Genomic DNA, 19857 nt, shown 5'->3' with positions numbered 1-19857 from the left:
AACAGAGATTAGACAGATCACTGCAATTGCTTTCCAACTCTCAACTACAAAGCGTGTGCAACTGCCTTAAGAGAAAATGCCCAATTTCAGTTACACAAGACTTGCACTATTTGGGGGAAAGAAGCACCTGCAACAGATAGTCTTAAAAGCTATTTGATGTAGAAAGCAGGAACATGCATTCACTGTATATTTTTAAAAGTCCAAAACCAGGAAGAGGTGGTTTTTCCTTAAGTATCCACTTGGATGGCTAATGATTCTCAAATATGTATCCTTCACAGTATTTATCCTCCCTCCTGTGCATGCTGGGAGAAACCACATTCTCTTAGAGAGGTTAAATGACTCCCACCATTACACAAGGGCTGAGAGCTGTCACAGTAGCCTGAACCCATGTCACCAGAGCCTTAGGCTATAGTTGTCACCACTGCCCTAGACTTCATTTCAAAACATAGATTTTCTTCAAGGAACTCATTGAACTTTATCCTTCTCTGACAGTAAGTGCCACACTGCATAATGGCACTGTACACACAAAGATTATTCTAGCTGACTCTGTCAAGTCCAAACAAAAAACAAGGTCTGGGCTATTTGTTCCAAAACACCACAAGTGGGTGTATCTTCATTGCAAGAGAAATTCCTCAAAATTAAAGAGCAGTTTGCATATAAGCTACAGTGTAATATACATAGTCACTAAAAACCAAGAAGTCCCACCTAAAATCTGCATGAAAAGTGGCAACGTAGGTCAAAACATCTTTTGAAAGAACAATTTGTAATTTCCTGCATTCAAAGCCCAGCTTCCCAAGTCCCAAAAAATATCATAGCTTCTGGCATCAACAAATACAAACCAAAGTCTGACACCAAGTTTTATGGAGGTCACCAAAGATTTCCCTCTCTCATTTTCAGATCAAGCTTTGTTAGGTCATAGGTCCTGTCTAATTCACCCTCCTGAACTCAGTTGCTGTTGATGCCCTTCTGGTTATCTGGTGAAAAAAGAGAAACAGAGTTCCTTGGAGGCAAAAACAAAAGCTCATAAAGCTATGGGTGCACATTTTTCTACATTAAATTTATGCTGAGAGACACAATGATGTCCCGCAGGTAGAAAAGCATTGAAACCAGTTTTTTAAATATCAGCAACAGAAGATTTGCTCAATAGGATCTCTCTCTGCACTAGAGAGAGGATACCATAAGAGTTAACACTGGAAAGACACAAAGGAATAACCTGACAATGGCCCACTTCCTTTTATGAGTAGCAATGTACATCTAGCTCTTACAGACAGTAATGCTCCTTGGTCCTTCCCAAGACGAATTACTCTTAACCACATCCATACAGTTTATGGGAACAAAACATGCAAGAGCCAACAAGGACAATCTCAGAATTTCTTCATGTATCTATTGGCAAGCAGAGGAGACTCTCTCACTGATTGCCAAACTTTTCACTGTCTTCACAATTACCCTTTTCTTAAATCTTCCTCAGGTCTTGTTTATAAATGCTTTTGCTCTCTCTCTCATCCCCAGCCTTCCCATGCCTCTGTTAAATCTAAATCTCTTGCGCAGGTCAGGAGGAGCACAACTCTTGTACAGATCACAGGCCCTCAGCAGAAGGAGCACCACCTGCCTGTGATGGTGCTGTGTATCACAAGGACCTCGTCACCCACGGCATCAATTCTTCAATGTGAAGAAAGAGTGCCACTGCAGAGACCTGCACAGAAAGCTGGCCAGGACAACACAGGAGTGTGGCAAACTTGCTGTAAACCTTCTGTGGACCCATTTTAGCAGACCCAAAGCCTGGCAGCTTGAATCAGCCTGCTGACATTTACTATCTGGCTTTAAAAGAGACAATAAAGAATATATTTTTAACTCTTATTTTAGGAGAAGGCTGTAATTCTTCTTTTGTTCATCAAGAGGTGAAACTCTGTAATTTGCTCCAAAAAAGGACTGGATACAGGTGACAAGATGTAGTCAGATTTCTTCCTAAAGGTATGTCAGGAGAGAGGAATGAAAAAAGATAGGCTCTTTCCCTGGATAGGCATGGGAGAAGAAAGAAATTAGAAACCTGATGAAGTGAAGAGACACTTTACTATTCTGACAAAACGTATCAGGGACAGCCATGACACAGGATTATGTTACTCCTGCCAAAAGCTCTAGTAAAACAAAGATTCCTAACATAGTAAAAGCCACACAATCCCATATAACACACATGTATCAGTAGCTGAAGTAATATCAAATACTGAAACATTTTATTTTCAAGTCATCTGTGTGGACTAAAGAAGGGGGAAAAGAAAATTACACCTGGCCTTCGGAGGGGGCTCTGTTGTGAGCAGCAAATCCATTTCAGGCTAAGCACATGAAATCCCACCTCTGTTCCTCTCTCCATCATGTTTCCCTGCTATCTTCTCCATTCCTTGCTATTGCCCTGAACATGTCCAAAGCTGCTGAGAGCTTGTGCTGCAGACTGGAGAGGCAGCTGTGAACGAGTGAACAGACAAGTCTTCTTCAGTCTTTCTTGGGCAAGAAAGGTCCTCACACCTGACCTAGGCAGCTCTTACTAACAAGCTCTGTTAATTTAATTCTTCTAACACTAAATGCCTCTTTCAGACTAGCACTGGGTTTGATCCTGCTCTGTTCCAAAGCTTCCACCTGTCCTTGCAACCTTCAACCAAAGCTTCTTGTCAAAAATAATCCAAAACACAGTCAGTGCCCACTGCAGTCCCACAGCCAGCTCCCATTTCATATGAATTAATTAATTTCCTAGGAAGTGAGGGTGAAGCAGTGAATCTTAGCAAGTCCTCAGCAAATTTAAAGTACATTAAGCTCTACTGCCCTGAATTAGAAAAATGTTTAGAGTCAGTTGTAATTGGTCTGTCAGTTTGATCTTTGCACATCACTCACCTGTACAGACATGCTGGTATAAAGCAGCACATTTTCTGCATATTTATATCATTTTGCATTTGAACAATGAGCACTAGCTGAATTCTAATTTCTGTATTACATGTACTGGAATAACTTGGAATAAAGGCAGTGAATGCAGTAAAACCAGAGAAACCTGCTAAATTAACTTACCCTAACAAGGCTTCTTTTCTTGTAACATAATTCTTGTAGTCTAGCTTAAAGCCCACTTAGAAATTCCCTTATATTCAAGAATCCCAGGACCCCAAAACCCTGACTCCTCACATTTCCTGTAAACTGTTACTTGCTTTTTAGGTGGCAGTAGGCAATATCAGGTTTGGTTTGTTTATTTAATAAGGGAAGTCTTATACTTCCACAAGCTCTGCTTAATGCTTTTTCTAATCTTATAAATCAACACCTGTTGTATACATAAACTAACTCCACAGCATTGCCATCTTCCCTGTCTTTAAAACACCAATTTTCATCATGATGCAAAGGCTTGATTTAAACAGGAGGAGCAAGTCAATTAAAAAAAAAATCTTACTTAGTGCTTGAGAAGCCAATAATGTTGTAGCCTTTTTGAAAGCCATACTTCTACTAACTTCAACCAAAAAGAAAAAAAAAAAAGAAAAAAATCACACGACATAGATAATTAGAGTGTTTAATTGCTGCAGTTCTTAGATGCACACAGAGTGGCTGCTCTTTTTATCACAGTTTTGCCAGGAAACCAAACAGGTTTCCATAAATTTTTAGCCAAACCCACTACAAGATCATTTATTTACAAAGCAAAAACAAAATTAAAAACCCACCTACACCACCCTAGTTTAAGCTAAAGGAAACTGTAATATCAACTGGAAGCAACATCTCCCATCCTGTAAAGAAGAGTTAATATACAGAGAAGTTTACATAAGTCTGTTCTAATTCATCTCAGATTGGTTCCATAGGCCCCTGATGTTAATCAGAAGTTTCCAAATAATTCAGCACTACCTGAATCACATATTCATTTTAATTCAATAGTACACTGTCAATTCTTTGCATCCCCAGCATAACTTCTTCATCCAGAGATACTGAAACAAATATTTACAAGGAAGGCAACTGTTACACAAACTGTACACAAATAGGAAAAGCCAAGGAAAATATACCTACTACTAATAAAGGTTAACAGAGAATTATCAAGAATTGATCCTAAATACTTTATATCAAAGGTCCATTGAAACACACTGTCCAATACAGAGGTAAGTAAGAAAATGTTAGTACCAGTGGTTTCCAAAACCTCTGCTCTCTGAAATTTTATCCATTTCCACCCCTAAACAGGACAATAATGAAGTGAGCAAGCTCTCAATATTAAGCTTTTCTGTTTTGGTTTGTTTTTTTTTTTTGAAAACAAAAAGCCTAATTTCAGCTTTCTAGAGGAACAAATTCTTTAGAGGAGTTCTCACTTGCTGAGTGTCTGGTAAGGTTCAAGACATTCCAGTACATTCTTGGTCCCATATGTGAAGGCTTTAGATCAGCAGCTTGATTTTTGTCTTGCATATTAATGCTCCCTCTTTCAGAGTAAGGGAAGAACAGAAAAAACTTTCAGTAGTAAATACTGCAAATGCTCTTTTGTAAAGTTTCTCCATCTGGATACATAAGTGGAAAGGGAGAATTATGTTTCACCATTCCTCAGCACTACATAGAAATTCATCTCCCACACAAGTCCTTCCCAAAAATCATACTTACTGTGGGGGTGAAGATGAAAGCTGCATACTTGCTAGTGTTCCCAAAAGAACCAAAATGGGACAATGTGCAGCAGGAATCTTTTTAATTTGGACCAGATTAGATGTCAAACCCACCAAAACCTTGAAGGCTCAGCCCCTGTGCAGACCTAGATGGTGCCTAGTGAAAGCCTTACCTAGGGAGATGATGACAACAAGCAAGGCAGGGATCTGGAGCTCGTGCCATCCCCCAGCACCACTGCTGGCAACCCGACTGAAGAACAATTACACGTCCTTTGAAAGGAAAGCAAATCAGAAGGCTGGCAATTTTCCCCCAGGGACTTTTTTTTATACATATACCTGACATTTAAAAGGTGATAAGAATTCCCCAGTCCTGTAAGCAATACCATCCACTGCAATGAGGATGATCAACAGCACAGCAACGGAAACTCTCTACAGAGATGTGAATTTTCCTGGTGACAACCAAAACTTATGAAAGGTCTAAGTATAAAGATTCCAAACTTTAAATCAGTTTAAACCTTAGAAAGAAGATGCATCCTCCATTCTGCCTAATGTTTAAAACTGTCTTATTGGGTTAGGGAAAAGATGAAGTGGGTGAGAACACAACCTTTATAGCCTACAAGTCTACAAAAGAGATTCACCTTGCAGGATCAGGGGAGCACAGCAATGCTAAACTAAGCTGCACAGAAACAATTTCCCTTTTGTTTCATTTGACCTAACATTGTCCTTTAGCTTTTAGGTGTATTTAATATCAAAACTCAAAACAAACAAACAAACAAAAACAAACAAACAAAAAAAAAACCCCAGCTCCGGAAACTTTCTAATACTCCTTTCTGGCACTAGGGAATAAAAAAGTAAGAAATTTGTTAAACAGTTCTAAATGGACAAAATAATCAACAGTTTACTGTTTTAAATGAACAAACCAGGCTTTTCTTCAGTTCTAACAAAATAGTCAGTCTTTCTTATTTCCAGCTCCCCTGGATCATGCAGGCTACCTTTTAACAGGTCTCACACACTTCTAATTACACTGTGGATTTAAAACCAAAGCTTGGAGGTCCTAGTAAAACTGTCTCATGAAATTATTTCTGTCTTATGTCCAAACCTGAGGGAACTGTGGGGAAAAGCGTGTGTAAGGTCTTAGAGCACAAAATATTGGGAGGTTTGTTTACAGGTTAAAAGAGCCCAGCACAGGCATGTCTTCCACAGTGATCTTTGTATTTAAAAGAACACCAGGAGATTAAATCTCCCCATCTCCTAAAACTGTGGGTGGAGTGGTTTTTTGTTTTGGTTAGACTTGGTGGGGTTTTGTTGTTCGATTTGTTTGCTTTGTTTGTTTTGGTGGAGTATTCTGCTTGGGGTTATTTGTTTGTTTTTAATCCTTTTAGGTTCCTTTATGTCATTTCCTCCAAACCTACTAAAGATTTTAAGAAATAAAGGGAATTCAAGGACAGATGATGAAAGTGATTAGAGGCTTAGAAAGACACACATATGAGGAGGGATTATTAAAGTCTGCCTTGCCTATAGACAAGATCAATGGGAGGGATCATAAGAGAGACACTGAAAATGAGAAGAGACATTCCACAGAATGCTTTTTCATCAGTAGAAAGGAAGTGAATTTCTGGGCTTTTTTTTTGGTGTAAGCCTTTTATATGCATGATCACATAAGAATTAAATAATCCAAAAAAAACCACTGATTCTGCTGCTAGTATCACTAAGGCTGAAAGAACAAGAAGCTTGAAATTAGTTCCTCTATTTATTATTAAGCAAACCACACCTGTTCCAGGTAAGGTTTGTGTGTTTGTTTCAGATAAAGGAAGGCTTCTTACAATTCTGTTTTCCACTAATAAAGAGAAAGTTCTGAATAAGCTCCAATGTGCAAGAAATCAATTGGGACTTCTCAAACGCATCTGGTACTTGCTAAAAGCAAGCAGACTTCTACATAGACTGCTGATGGGTTGCAGTTAAGGAATTTATGTGTTTTAGTTGTACTGGAAAAGGACTTTTCTCCTCCAAAGCCATACATATAAATTTATAGTCCTGATGAAATGCAGAGGGTTCTTGTTCAGTAATGGGTAAGACATCAAGAGTGAAGAGCAATGTCCTGATCAACAGATTAAAAAAGAAAAAAGATAGCTTTAACAGACCCTTACAGAGCCTTGAAAGGCAGTCCTGACACAGTGCTCTTGAAGTAAAATTCAGCACAGTGAGGCACGGGTTAGCATAGCCAGGCTAGTCTGAGCTTCAGGAATGTGAACTATTGCAATTGGATAGACCTCTGCATGGACTTACTGGTCAAGAAATATAGTGTGGCCAGAATCTGAACACCCTAGTCTTCCACAATGCTTACTGAAAAATCAAATCCCTTAAGAAAACACTATAACACTTTTTTAAACTATCCTGCCAGTTACATTCCAGCAAGAGCAGTACTTTGTTCATGACAAATAAAAATGCAACTCCTGTTCCCAAATTGTTCTACTTCATATCTTAGGTCCTGATTTTGAATGTTTTTCAAAGATTTGTTTTGAAGCATTGCAGGAATCAGCTAGTAGTGGATGTAAAGCACAGTGAAGCTGCAGCAACTGGTATTAGCAGAGAAGACAGGAAATGTTTTGCATGGCTGTACTGTCCGTGGATTTCACCTGCACCACGGGAGCGATCTGCAGTAATCCAGATTATTGCGACCAGATACTATTGGCAAGGAGAGGCAGGCAAAGTCTCCTGGAAGGGCACCCTTCCTAATCTGGAGATGGATGATTTTCCAGAACTAAAGCAACTATATGGCTATAAATCTATACCCACCACATAAAAGCAGAACTGTAAGACACTAATTCCATTACACTTCATGTAATAGTGGTTTTACACCCCACTCAGCACTGCTGTGCATGGCATAGCTGGACTCCCTCGTGATTCATCCAAGGAAGAGAACATCCAAGAAGAGAGAACAGCCTCTCCTTCAAAATATTTGGCCTTCAGCAGCAGCAGTCACTCTCCTAAGTTAAGAATGATCCAACTATACCTAAATAAAGTATTTCCTCTCGTTCAGCCACGGGGAACGTCACACAAAATGTGACATATGGAGAATTATTAGCAGAACCCACAATATCTTATACTTCAAACAGCCTCAAAGAAGAAGGTATTGAGCAGACCTGTTGCAATACACTGAAGAAGATTTTTGGCTGCAGCAAAAATGTTTAAATCCCCTTGGACTCTACATTTATAAACTCTGAAGGCTGTATTTACAGTAAATTGTTCCAGCACTTCTGCAAACTAAATTTAATGATGCCTTCCTACAGTATACACAACAGCAATTCTGGAACTGTCATTTTACCTGTCCAATGAAAAGGTGTCACTTCCTCATAAGGAAAATCCTTAGCTGGGCTTGGAAGATGTGCCGTAACCTATAGGCTGGAGAATTCCTTTAACACCCACCACCTAAAAACTGGACCGAGTAGCCTATTTTATACAAACTAGGAGATGCAGCTTCTGCTTTAACACCTCTCTTTTCCCCAGACTTTATTAAATGGATCTCACCTGACTTACAACATGTCCTATCCTGCTACCAAATCCAGCTCCAAGGCATTCCTCACACAGCAAGCCTCCCTAGTCTGCTCAGGCTCTTGAGAACCCCACCACCAGCTCTGTATTGTTTGTCCATGCACTGCATTATTCTTCTCCATCCATGTTCTAGAATAGCAGCTTTAACTTCAGCTGCTCTGAAGATTTTTGTTCAGTCTCTAACTAAAAACCAGCATTCTAATTTCTTGCTTTTTTCTACCAGTTCTTGCCGCTCCAGTGCGTGACCATTTCTACCCCTATGGCTAAGGCAGTAAGAGAAACGTTGAAGTTATCCAGGCAATTTACCCAGGAAAATTTTCAATTTGTCTGAACTAAGCACAAACAGATTAAATACAAGGTCTTACCATCATCTGGAAGACATAACATGCTGCTACCATACCTAGCAATTACTTTACAAGTTCTGTGATATTTGACACAACTTGTAAAGCCCAAACCCTGGAGCATCACAATTACATACAACTCAAAACTTGTATAGAGTTCTATTTCCAGCCCTCATGGTCACAGGAAGGGAAGATGACACTAATTCTGATTAAAAGAAATCCAAAATCAGACAGAAGACCAATGCTATTTTAAAATCCCCTTAAACATGAGATTTTTTTTTTAATGTCAATACACAAGTACAATAAACAACACAGCATTAGTCATGATACTTTATACTTTTAAATAAAACAACTAGAGTAGAGAGTAGAGTTTAACCTTCAAATATGCCAAAAATTATGAAGATATGCAACTTTTCTCCATGGCCACACTTAGGTAGGTAGTCACTATTCTTACAGCAAGATCAATGAAAGAGAAACTAATTAGTTCAACTTTCTACAGAGAAGAACACAGGAAATGCATAACACTGTTAACTCCAATATGACTAGCATGTGTGACCACCTTACAGTGTGAAGAGCATTGTAGATTCCAGTAGTAATGCTACAGCGTATAGGGTTACCTATTTTAAAAATATTTTATTATCCTGAAGCAATCTGAATCACACCATCTCCTTTTCATCACTGTGAATTAATGGGCAGGAGGGATGGAGAATGCTGCTAATGCGCAGTACTGGAAAATAAAACACCCAAAACCTTCACTCCAGTCACCTCCCAGAAAAGATCTTGCCTCACAAATAGTTGATTCTTACACTTCAAACCATAAAGTTCATTTGTTGTCAGACCCAGGATCTCAGCACAGAAAACAGAATTTCTGCCAATATCCCAAGTCAGCTAGAGCAACCTCGTTTTTCCTTTCCTGCAGTGCATGGGAAGAAAAAGCCACTTTTTACACGCTTTTGAACTGAACATTTAGGTAAGAACTTTAAACTAAAAAGCTAAGTGCCTTCATCAACAGAACACTTACCATAAAAGCCACTAAATACATTAAAGGATCACAGCTTTGCCTACACATGTTTATGTTTATATATATACCATATGAACAAAACACAAAAATAAAGATGAACTTGCCAGGAGACTAAGAAAAACTATTTCATAAAGCCATACATCATGGATATATATTATATTCTTACTTTATCCCTACAACACACAAGCGCACTTTTTGTCAAGTTCCATTCCTGCCACAGTCCTCTTTTAACTTCATAAAAGGAACCATAATAATCTCTGCTGCCAGATACAATCACCTGCTCCAGAGTTTATTAAACAAACCTTGAGAAACAGAACCAAGCCCCAGCATTCACCACTGTGATCGAGAGAGAGTCACGGCATTAAATCATCGGCACTGTTGACTCTGGTGAGTAAGTTCTCTATTACACTTGTATCCCTCCGGTTTCGATTGCGGGGATACCTCGAACATTGGTTTCTATGAAGTCAATATCCAGTTTCATTTCATTTTCCTATACCAAAAAGTGTTCAGAGCATGAACGTGAAAGAATCACACAGGAAAAAAGCTTCCCCTTAGATCGTCAGCCTAGGAAACGCGGAGACCTCACGGGGAAAGTGCTGCAGATTGGCGGCTGCCTGTCAGAGCTGGGCACCCCAATCCCCCAGGCAGCCCCGGCGCCGCCGCCTCCCGGGCCGCCGGCTGTCTCCCCCTCGCCTTACCCTCGTCTTGCGGCGCCGGTGCCGCTCCGGGTCCGAGTACGTCCTGTCCACGGCGAGCGCCGTGTCGCTGCCCGGCATGCTTGTGCGAGTGTTTGCGCTGCTGCTCTGCCCGCTGCCCCACGGCGGGCGCGGTGCCGCCCAGGGCCGCCCAAGCACCAGCCCCGCGGCCGCGGGACCGAGCGGGATCGGGAGCGGGATCGGGATCGGGGCCGCCGCCGCCGCGCGGGAGCGCCGGGCACGCCCCGCCCGCAGGGCCCCGCCCCGCCCGCTCCCCAGCCCCACATGGCCGGGTCGGCCCCTCCGCGCTCCGGGTCCCGCCGCACGGGCCCTGAGGGGCCCCGGCTGGGGTGTCCCCCTCCTTCGAGAAAGGAAGGACGCCCGCGAGGGGATGAAGGTGGGAGAGAGCTTAGCCAGAGGGACTGGGCCAGAAGTCCCTTCGTTTGTTTAATTTTCAAGGCCGTCCTGCCTGAGGGGACAGCGGAGCTGGGACACGATGATATCCCAGAGAAATGGCTGGACAGAGGGATGACAGTTCCTCCTGCTGACTGCCGCTGCTTTGGGTCCGATCCAGGTCTTGGAGGGAGTCACCATCAAGCAATCTCGACTTGCCTTAAAACAAACCTAAACCCTGTGGCCACAGTGAAACCTCACAAAGCACAGCATATTGTGAACCTAAAGGTTCAAAAGTCCAAAGGGGAAAGAAAGGCAGAAACCAGAAGCATTGTGTTGTCAGTTTTGGGCAGACTCACTTGTAAGGTTTTGACTTCGGCAGCCTAAGGAACCAAACAACAATAACACTGCTGCTTGAAAGCCCTTGATACCTAGAAGTTTCCACAATAAAATTGTATCAACATTCTGTCAAACCAACTAAATAATCAGAGCTTGAATTTTCCAAAGTGTTCCGTAGAGCAGCACAGAAACCAATTCAGCCCCATTTTCTGCACATTACCTATGTGAGATAAATCCTTCAATATCCTGGCACAGGGGAGCTTCAAACCATACTTCTGAATGCTCAAGGAAAACTTGTTTTCCAGGGCATGTGTATGCCATGCACTTAAATTCCTAAGAGTTGAGTGGAGCTTCTGACTGATCTTCACATTTCTCTTCAGACTTTCTATGCTGAGGAATGCATTTAAGTGACACTTAACACATTTTAACCCTTTGAAAAGTTCAAGTAAAATATTGTTTTATAATCAGTAAGTAGTAGAGGAAATGTATTTCTTTTCCCTTCTGAAATAAACAGACTTGTTGAGTTACCACCGCTAATTATACAAGTAAATCTGGAGTTCCTTCAGGCCAACTCTTGCAGGAGCAGCAGGATTTCACCTTTTAGGTACAGTTGCTCTCATGCTCATGCACAACTCACACTGCTTTTTTTCTCTAGCTGGAGACAGCAACAGTCCCAAGGCATGTGGGTATATAAACATACTTAAATATCAACATAGTTAACTACCCTAGGAGGACCTTGCAGCTTAAAAAAAAAATGTTTCCCTGTTGCCATTTGTTTGTTTTATTGGAATCATATGTTCCAACATAACAGTACTGTCAGAGGTTAATTATTTGACATGAGGACCTCGAAAGTGTTTTAAAGCAATGAGGTCTTCATAAATAAAAGACCTGGAATTCTAAAATAAAAAGAAATACTACAAGACCTCACCCTCTTGGCAGGTGTTTCATCTTCAACTCTAACACCAGTTTTAACAAAGTTATCCCAAAGTAAACAATGAGTGGGTTTACTAAAGGAAGCACTATTTTCCTAATGCAGTATTCGAAGTACCAAACTAACACTAGATACTGCACACAGATGGTGACTTGCCACCCTTCCTATACTTCTTATGAAGCTGAATGAGTTAGCTGAAGTTAAAAGGCTGCTGGGAAAAAAGCAGAAATAGAAACTGTTTTTTCAGCCCTTCAGCTCAGACATGAACATTAATTCATATGCCAGAGAGTGAGGAACTCTGGATGTAAAGGTGAGTAAAAAATTAAATAGGCAAATTTTGTGGGGCTTGGGGTTTTCACTGAAGAAATAATTGGACATTTCCAAACAGGAATGTGTGGTTTTCAGCACCTAGGATGAAATACCCTTATTTCCTCTGAAACTTTCAGGGTTTTTTTAAAGTCTTGCCAGATATAGTTGATCAAAGCACAGAAAGGGTAAGCAGTTGGAATAGGGACACATAAAACACTGCAACTGCTTGATGTTTTAGTAATAGAAGGCTTACTATAAATTATACTTTATTCAAAAGTTTAAGAGTTTTATTTACATATCAGCCTTACTTAAATAGTACCAGCAGACTAGCCACAAAATGGTGAAACTTCTCTTGAAGATAAAAAGAGGCAGGAATATGCAATATATATTTAGAGGTAGTATCAACATGCAGACTACTATATTTACAAAGAAAGCTCTGTCCTGATGTAGCCTCTAAGAAGAGAGCATAGTATAGCTGGTTTGTAAGGCCCCAGTGTTGCATTAGTCACCTTCCAAGCAAGCCTGTGGATCTGTTGCTTGGGCACTGCTCTCAGTGGTGCATACCAGAAACAGCAGCTCCAGCTCCTGTGCCAACAGTGAAAGCCCTGGCACTGGGTGGCTCCTGGAGGAGATGTGACCACAGGACAGCAGGCCAGTCCATTGGGAACAACTGCTGCACACAGCAGCAAGGTATAGTGGAGGACAAACAGCTGCTTGGGTGGAGACATCTGTCCCATGGGTCAGGAGAGTCCTTCCACACAAGCTGAATTAGAAGCCATTGTAATTCATTGTAATTTTGACAGTGTCTGCAGGTGCAACATCTCAAAAATGGTTCTTTTCATATGTTGGACTTAAATCATCTGTGTCTTCAGAACTTATGTCAAACTGTGGTGCAATGCAATTCTCTGACCAAAGGCTGCTCTTTTCCCCCTTTATCTTTCCTTCTCACACGTGGGCCACTAGGTCCTTCCTAGCTGGAGCAGGAGCAGTTTCTTTTCCTATGGCACATTTGCAGAATGCATTTTATTTGGCTTGGTTGACAAAGGCCACCTGCCCTTCTCTTGCACACACAGCTGGTTTGTACAGCTCTCCTTCCTCACTCCAAAGCAGAGACGTGACGTCCTGAACGTGGCAGAATACTGCACAGCACAGTACTACTGAGAGCTTCACTGGGTACTTCTCTCACTCTCATTTTCAAAAGCCCACAGAGTTTAAATAAATGTTCTTCCCACACACTGCACCTGCTCTCTACTAAACCTTAACTCCACTAAAGCAAATTCTTCCAGATAGCAGCAAGAGCATGAGCTGGACTCACAGTGACTTAGATAGAAATGGTAGTCCAGTTTCATTCTCTTATCCTTTGTTCTTCTCCAAAAACATTTTAAACATTAATTTCTGTTGCTTAAATTAATGATAAAATGTCAAATCATTCCAGCTGTCCATTTTGCCAGTTTTAAAGTTCAAATGCCTCAAAATCCCTCACTGAGTGCCCAGCAGTCAGTGCCCATTCTTTTCCAGTCCTTCTCCTCAGTTCAGCATGCTGGCTTGATCCACAATGCTCAATTCTTGGTATTTACATAATTTTGCCTACCTTATTAAAGTGACCTTTCAAAGAGTGATGCCTATTAGGAGCAGAAGGTCTAGTAAAGACTTATGATCACTGTACAAGAGTATTCATGACTATTTGGTTTTCAGAGGGACAGACATCAATACTGCAGTTGCCTGTATTGCCATGTTTTAGGAAAATGAAATCTCTGCAGGTGCAGCAGAGGCACTGTCCAAAGGAGGCCTATCAGCTGGAGCCTGAGCTTTCTCAAGATGATTCCTGTCTCACTCTTCTCTTCAGAGACTGCATCTTTGCCATCCATTTTTTGTCCCATGACTATGTGTAATGCTTGCACAACAGACATACCACTCCCACCTACAACCTATAAATTTTCCATGCTGACTTATGCATAGGCCATGGTGGGACCAGAAGTGCCAGTGCACTTTTGGGATTGCCTAACAAAATCCAACTCCCACACAATACAATCCCCTAGATGGTATCACGCACACGTACTGGGAAGTAACAAAAAAGACCCAAAAAGACCTTTGTAGAGGTGGAAAATATGGAAATTCTTTCATTTGGGGACTGGCTCAAGGTTTGGCCCCATTCTCTTTCCAGTTTTATCATGAATCTGAGTCTTGGCAATTTACTTTTATTCTTTGGACTTCTACTACCCTATCTGCAAAAGGGGAAGCATGGCACACCTTTCTCATGTGGAGAACCTTGAACTCCAGAATTAAAAGTGCTATTATTGAATGTTGTGTTCTAATGTTCATGGGGGGAAATTAAATATCTGATGTCAAAGGTATGTTGGCAAAGGTACAATCAGGAAGAAGACAAAGATCCCTTTTCCCACAATGGTAACATCTGTACTCTAAACAGGATACTGGGACTTCTTTTGAGAGACTTTTTAACTTGTCCTCCAAATCTTTTTCCAAAAGCTTTCATCAGCCAGCCTCCAGGGAAAGGGTCTACGTGAAAAGAGACTGTTAGTCATTTCCAAGTCTGAGGTCAAGTGGGATAGTGCTGAGTGGCATTGGTCTTGCAGTTAGCCCTGAGTGCACTGTCACAGTTCCCAGTGCCTCTGCCAAAGCATGAGCCTTTCACACTCACAGCAAAGGAGACACTCTGCTGGTTTGTACCCAGCACAAACTACCATGGGATCACACCAAGACTTGCAGATTGTATTGCCAAGCTCTGACAAGCGTTCAGAAGATGTTGATAAACTTTCAGATATCAAAATAAAATTTTAAATTAACTCCTTTCCTCCTGATTAAGAAATGTCCTTTTCTGATTAAGAAATGTTTTATTGCTATCACAATAGTCCCAAATGTTTTATCTGCTTTCACAATAGAATAGCTCTGGAAACTTAGTGAGTATACATTTTCTACACAGCAAGAAACTGCAAAACAAAGACTTTTATGTATTAGTGAGATGAACTTATAGGGAGTGAAGTACAGAGAAGCAAGTAAAAAATTCCAGTTCAGGGTAACAGAAGTTCTCATTCTTTCTCCTTTTCCCTGCATACTATTGTGTGTCCCTTGCTGTGTGATGAATTTCCAGGCAATTTCCAGGCCTTTCCTCATTCTCATACAAGCTAGGAAAATTCAGCTACATAATTCCTCACTGCTGCTGCTGAGTGACAGCGATAGTGCAAACAGTACCTACTAGATGGTGGAAGTGTTTTGCATTTCAAATGCTGTGAGTAAGAGCCACCTTTGTAGCAGACTGAAATGCCAACTGTTCTGTATACCCAAAACTCGCCTGGAGCCCAGCTATTTATGTTAAAGATAGTCCATGTTGCAGAGGCAAGTAGAGAATTCTCCCTCTAACAACATGAATGGTTGCTGCTCATCAGCTTACAAATTTTCTTCTGCCTCATAGTATGTGATTTGTGGCTGCCTGAGAATGAATGTATGCAGCCTCTTAGTCCCAAATCAGCCACTTTGACATTGTCACAAGGCATGCAGGACCAACAGCTGCAGCCTGCTGGCACATAAAGGTGTACTCCCTTCCAAAACACAAATATGAACTTGCATCCAAACCATTCAGGCTGTTGCCAGAAGACAATCAGTCTGAATCTCCTATTACTTCATATTCTGGTGGTTATATCAGGGCAACGTTTTATCTCAAATTAAAACGAGGACACTAGACACAGCCCATGAGCACAAGAATTGCTCTTGGAATGTGCCACCCTAACCCACTCTGCGAGCAGCAGCGCCTGCAGTCCCCCTGAGGTGGCATGTAGCTGGGTAGGTGACATCTGAGCTCCTAAAGGCTCTGTAAGTTAATACACTGCAGCTTTCACTCTACTGCTCTATGGCCATAGCTGCACAGAATCCCAGCTCAGTTTGTGGCTGAGGGCTGCACACTGAGATAGCAGACAGTGCTGGATAGGAACCTGCCAATTTTTATTCATCTATGAGGTACATTGCATGGTGGTGGCTCTGTATAAGTTATGTCATGCTAAATGTGTGACATCAATTATTTCCATATCAATCGACAAAGTCAAATGCAGAATTAGGACTCGCTTGCCAGTCAACCAGAAAACACAGATGGGTTATGAGAGGACAGAAAAATTAATGATTATACATGTAAGCCTACACCTTGTCCTGGTGAGAGTTGTTGCAACACAGCCCTTTGAGTTTTATTTGAGTTTTATTACAGTGACTCTATCTACAGAGATGCAAGTTACAAGGACATGAAGTTCAAATTCCCTCACGAATGTAAAAGATGATCACCTACAATTATCTAACTGTGGAAATTTCCCAAGCGCCTGATTTTAACAACAAATATTTTAAAGGCAAGAAATTGCAAACAGAAAACTCCAGAGCATAGCATAGATATTTCTGTTATGCTAAGTAGATGAGTATCAGCCATTTTTTTAAGTATCTAGCAACACACTCCCTTTACATATCTAAATACAGTAATAGGTCAAGAAGCCACTTTTGTGTTATTACTATAAAACTTTAAACAACTAAATGTGTTTTTTAAACAATATTCATAATAACTATTTGGGGCCTTTAAAATCATGATTTAGTAAGGTATTATTCATTACAAAATTTGGGGGAATCTCTTTCACAAACTGAAGTCTTCTGCTTTATTCTTATACAACCAATGAATTATATGAGATACCACACAGTACCATTGTCTTATCCTTGGGACCTGAACTGAGCAAGAATATATAAGCAGCAGCTTATTCTGCAATATTTTTGGAAGCTGTATTGACACAGTAGAGTCCTAGTATTTTAGGAGGAGTTCCCCCTGAACTTCCATTACTGAAAAACATTACAGCATGAGATCACTAGAGAACAGAAAAGACACAACGTCTCCTAATAAAAATTCCTATTCTGCTATATAGCAATGCAATTTTCTGGAACAAAATTATTGCCTTTATGCCCAGCATAACTGTAACCAATCTTTTCTTACTAGAATTATATGTATGGAGGGTAGGATTTCTTTTTATTTACCAATACAGCTATGTCTACAAAGCATTTATACATAAATCAATCCTAAGCCAACAAAAGGAAAGAGAACCTCAATGTCCACAGACATCTGACAGGACACAAGACACCCTGCAGAGACAGGCTGCTTTGGGGCTGGAATAAACTGAAATTCCCTTCCCTTTCAGTGCCCACCAATAAACTCTTCATCAGCTGGCTTCAAGTGTCACTGAAAAATGAAGCTGCCTCTCTTCTTGCCTTAAAAAAAAAACCCCAACAAAACCAGTTTTGGCAGCTGGGTTTGGGTTGGTCTGATATGGAGGGTTGCAAAGCACTTGCCTTTGCTTCAGCTACAAGTAGCTCCCCACTTCTGATTTGTAACCACCTCAGGCTCACAATTTTACAGATACCAGAATTTTCAAGCCCAGACAGTATAAAGGCATGATGTTATCAACAAGAATCTCACAGACAAACACTTAAATATCAAAAGAGAGGAAAAAACTGTTATAGGCCTACCAGTGTTCTTTTACAAGGTTCCCTTAAATTTATTTGTGTTCGTGTGTTTATGTCCCACACATATACACAACCTTATCAACAACTTTATTTTAAGTATTGTATGGGGAGAAATTTAATATTCCTGCTTGTTCATTGTGCTAATACAGATTACCTCACGTAGGTTTTGAAACACTTCTTAATTAGGAGTCTCAGAAGAAAGTATTGGTGCAATATATAAGCTAATAGCAGTATAAAGACCATAAAAGCAACAAGGTATATATCAATAGTAATTAAGATTTCTGGGGCGCAGGCACACAAAAGTTACAACAAAGTAGCACAGCCAAGAAAAAGCCCTATTACGTAAGTTAAGACAAAAGAAAAAAGTGGTATCACAAACACATGGGACCTGACAAATTCTACTTTGCATTTCTGACCCTTACTAATTCCAATGATTTTCAGCATTTCAATCAGAGGTCTGATACAACCACAAAACAACAGACTGTATTCTTCATTTACACTCCCCAGAATCTGGCATTTCTTACAATAAAAGGTTGTCTTTTTTTCTAAACAGTTCATTTTCTCACATCTTCTTTCCTTTGAGATATCAGATCATAAACCTTGTCCAGTTTGAAAACTAACAGGAAAATATTAGTCAAAATTATTTTTCATTTCTACCACAAGTTTTCACAAAAATAACCTACCATTTTCAGCAGTTCTGTTTCATTACACTGCACCTCTAGGCATGGCTTGAGGATTTGCTTGAGCTGAAGGGCTCAGGTTGTGCCTTAGCTGGTGACACACCTGCAGCCCTGCCGAGTGCACAGCCAGCAGCAGCCAGCAGGTACAAAAGGGTGCTCTCCACACGCCCCTTTCCCAGGTGAAGGATGATCCCAGTCCCAGGTGGGGCCCCCCCAGCACAGCCACCAGCTGACATCAGCGTCCTTGGATTTATGGGCATGGGAAAGTATCCAAGGCCTCAGGGCCATAAAAAGAAATGGCTGGTTGGTGATATCAGTGTGGAAGCAGCCCATGCAAGCTGTCCACAGCAGTAACTTGGGCAGAGGAGTATTCAGACTATGTAGTTAAGCTGCAAGAAAAACCACTGACTGCTTGGATGACACAGCTTCAGTTAGTACGTAGAACTGATGGCTAGTAGCCTGCAATGCTACACATGTAGGTAATATCAGGGCAGAGAGATGCACCCTTAATGCCTGTGTTTAGTCTAGAATCTTATCCTTTAAAGCTGGCTTGTAATTTAGATTCAACAACAGTGAGCTGCACTGAGAGCTGGTGCAGGTGATAGCTATTTCTGTCAAAACAAAATAAATTATTACATTGTGAAAATACATATGTCTGAGTTTTATTAGCTCCCTCATCATCTACTGGCACATCTACTCAAGCTGTGGTGTTGACTCAGGAAAGTGGGCAGGGAATCATGCTTGGGGGCAGAAGGCAGAACACAGAAGACATCAGCAGTTAAAAAAAAGCTAATCATGTATTGCATCTTTAGCTGACAAAGATTTAATTGTGTACATAGGGTACACATGTATCCAAAGACTCTTAATGTAAAAGACACAGAGTCAAATCTTAAGTCAGCCTATTACTTATGAAAATTTGTAAAATCATGGGCACCCCAAAATGAACTATTTAACCTTCAAAATGAACTATTTTCCTTTTTTTTTTTTTTTCTCCTAATAGAACTTCAATAACAGCTTGAATTAGTTAGGCTTTGGAAAAATAACAAGCAGCTTCATCCAAGCAAAAACCTAGCAGAAAGCTTCAGTATGAATTTTCTGGTAGAGCTGAGATCAGCAATTATATCTGAATATCATAATACCAGCTGCTGAAACTAAGATGAGGGAAAGATGAAAACTAGCAGAACTGCTTGAAGGACCAAAAATGCAAATGTGGCATTAGAACATCTGTGGAGATAAAGCACCATACATAAACAATCATCTGGTTTTCAAGAAAAGAGAAATAAAACTTTCTATATAACTAAATAGCTGACCCAGCAGAAATATGCTCATCTTCTCCAAGAATGAGTCATCTCCAGGAGATGTTTCACTAAATCTCTACCAACTTTTCTCTTTGATACTGGTAACTTTGCTACTGATAAATTTCCTTTAGTTATCTGAACTTCATATGTCAGTCTCCAGAACTAGAATGTATTTATTTTTCTAAGGCATCCAAT

General features: G+C 40.6%; 1 protein-coding gene across 3 annotated transcripts in view; it reads right to left on the bottom strand.

Annotated features, from left to right (window-relative positions):
- Positions 1 to 19857, bottom strand: part of TMCC3 (transmembrane and coiled-coil domain family 3) — a 133089-nt gene that overhangs the window by 34465 nt on the left and 78767 nt on the right. The window contains exon 1 of one of the 3 annotated variants that reach the window (XM_058023140.1): positions 10214 to 10371. The exons of the other annotated variants lie outside the window; for them this stretch is intronic. Within the exon in view, the coding sequence (XP_057879123.1) occupies positions 10214 to 10291 (78 nt within the window). The 5' untranslated portion in view covers positions 10292 to 10371. Of the gene's footprint in view, positions 1 to 10213; positions 10372 to 19857 lie in introns of those variants that run through there. 3 annotated transcript variants of the gene reach the window in all.

The sequence above is a fragment of the Melospiza georgiana genome, chromosome 4, assembly GCF_028018845.1.
Source record: "Melospiza georgiana isolate bMelGeo1 chromosome 4, bMelGeo1.pri, whole genome shotgun sequence".
Lineage (NCBI taxonomy): Eukaryota > Metazoa > Chordata > Aves > Passeriformes > Passerellidae > Melospiza > Melospiza georgiana.
The sequence above is the reverse complement of the archived record's forward strand: the minus strand, read 5'-3'. Positions and strand labels throughout refer to the sequence as shown.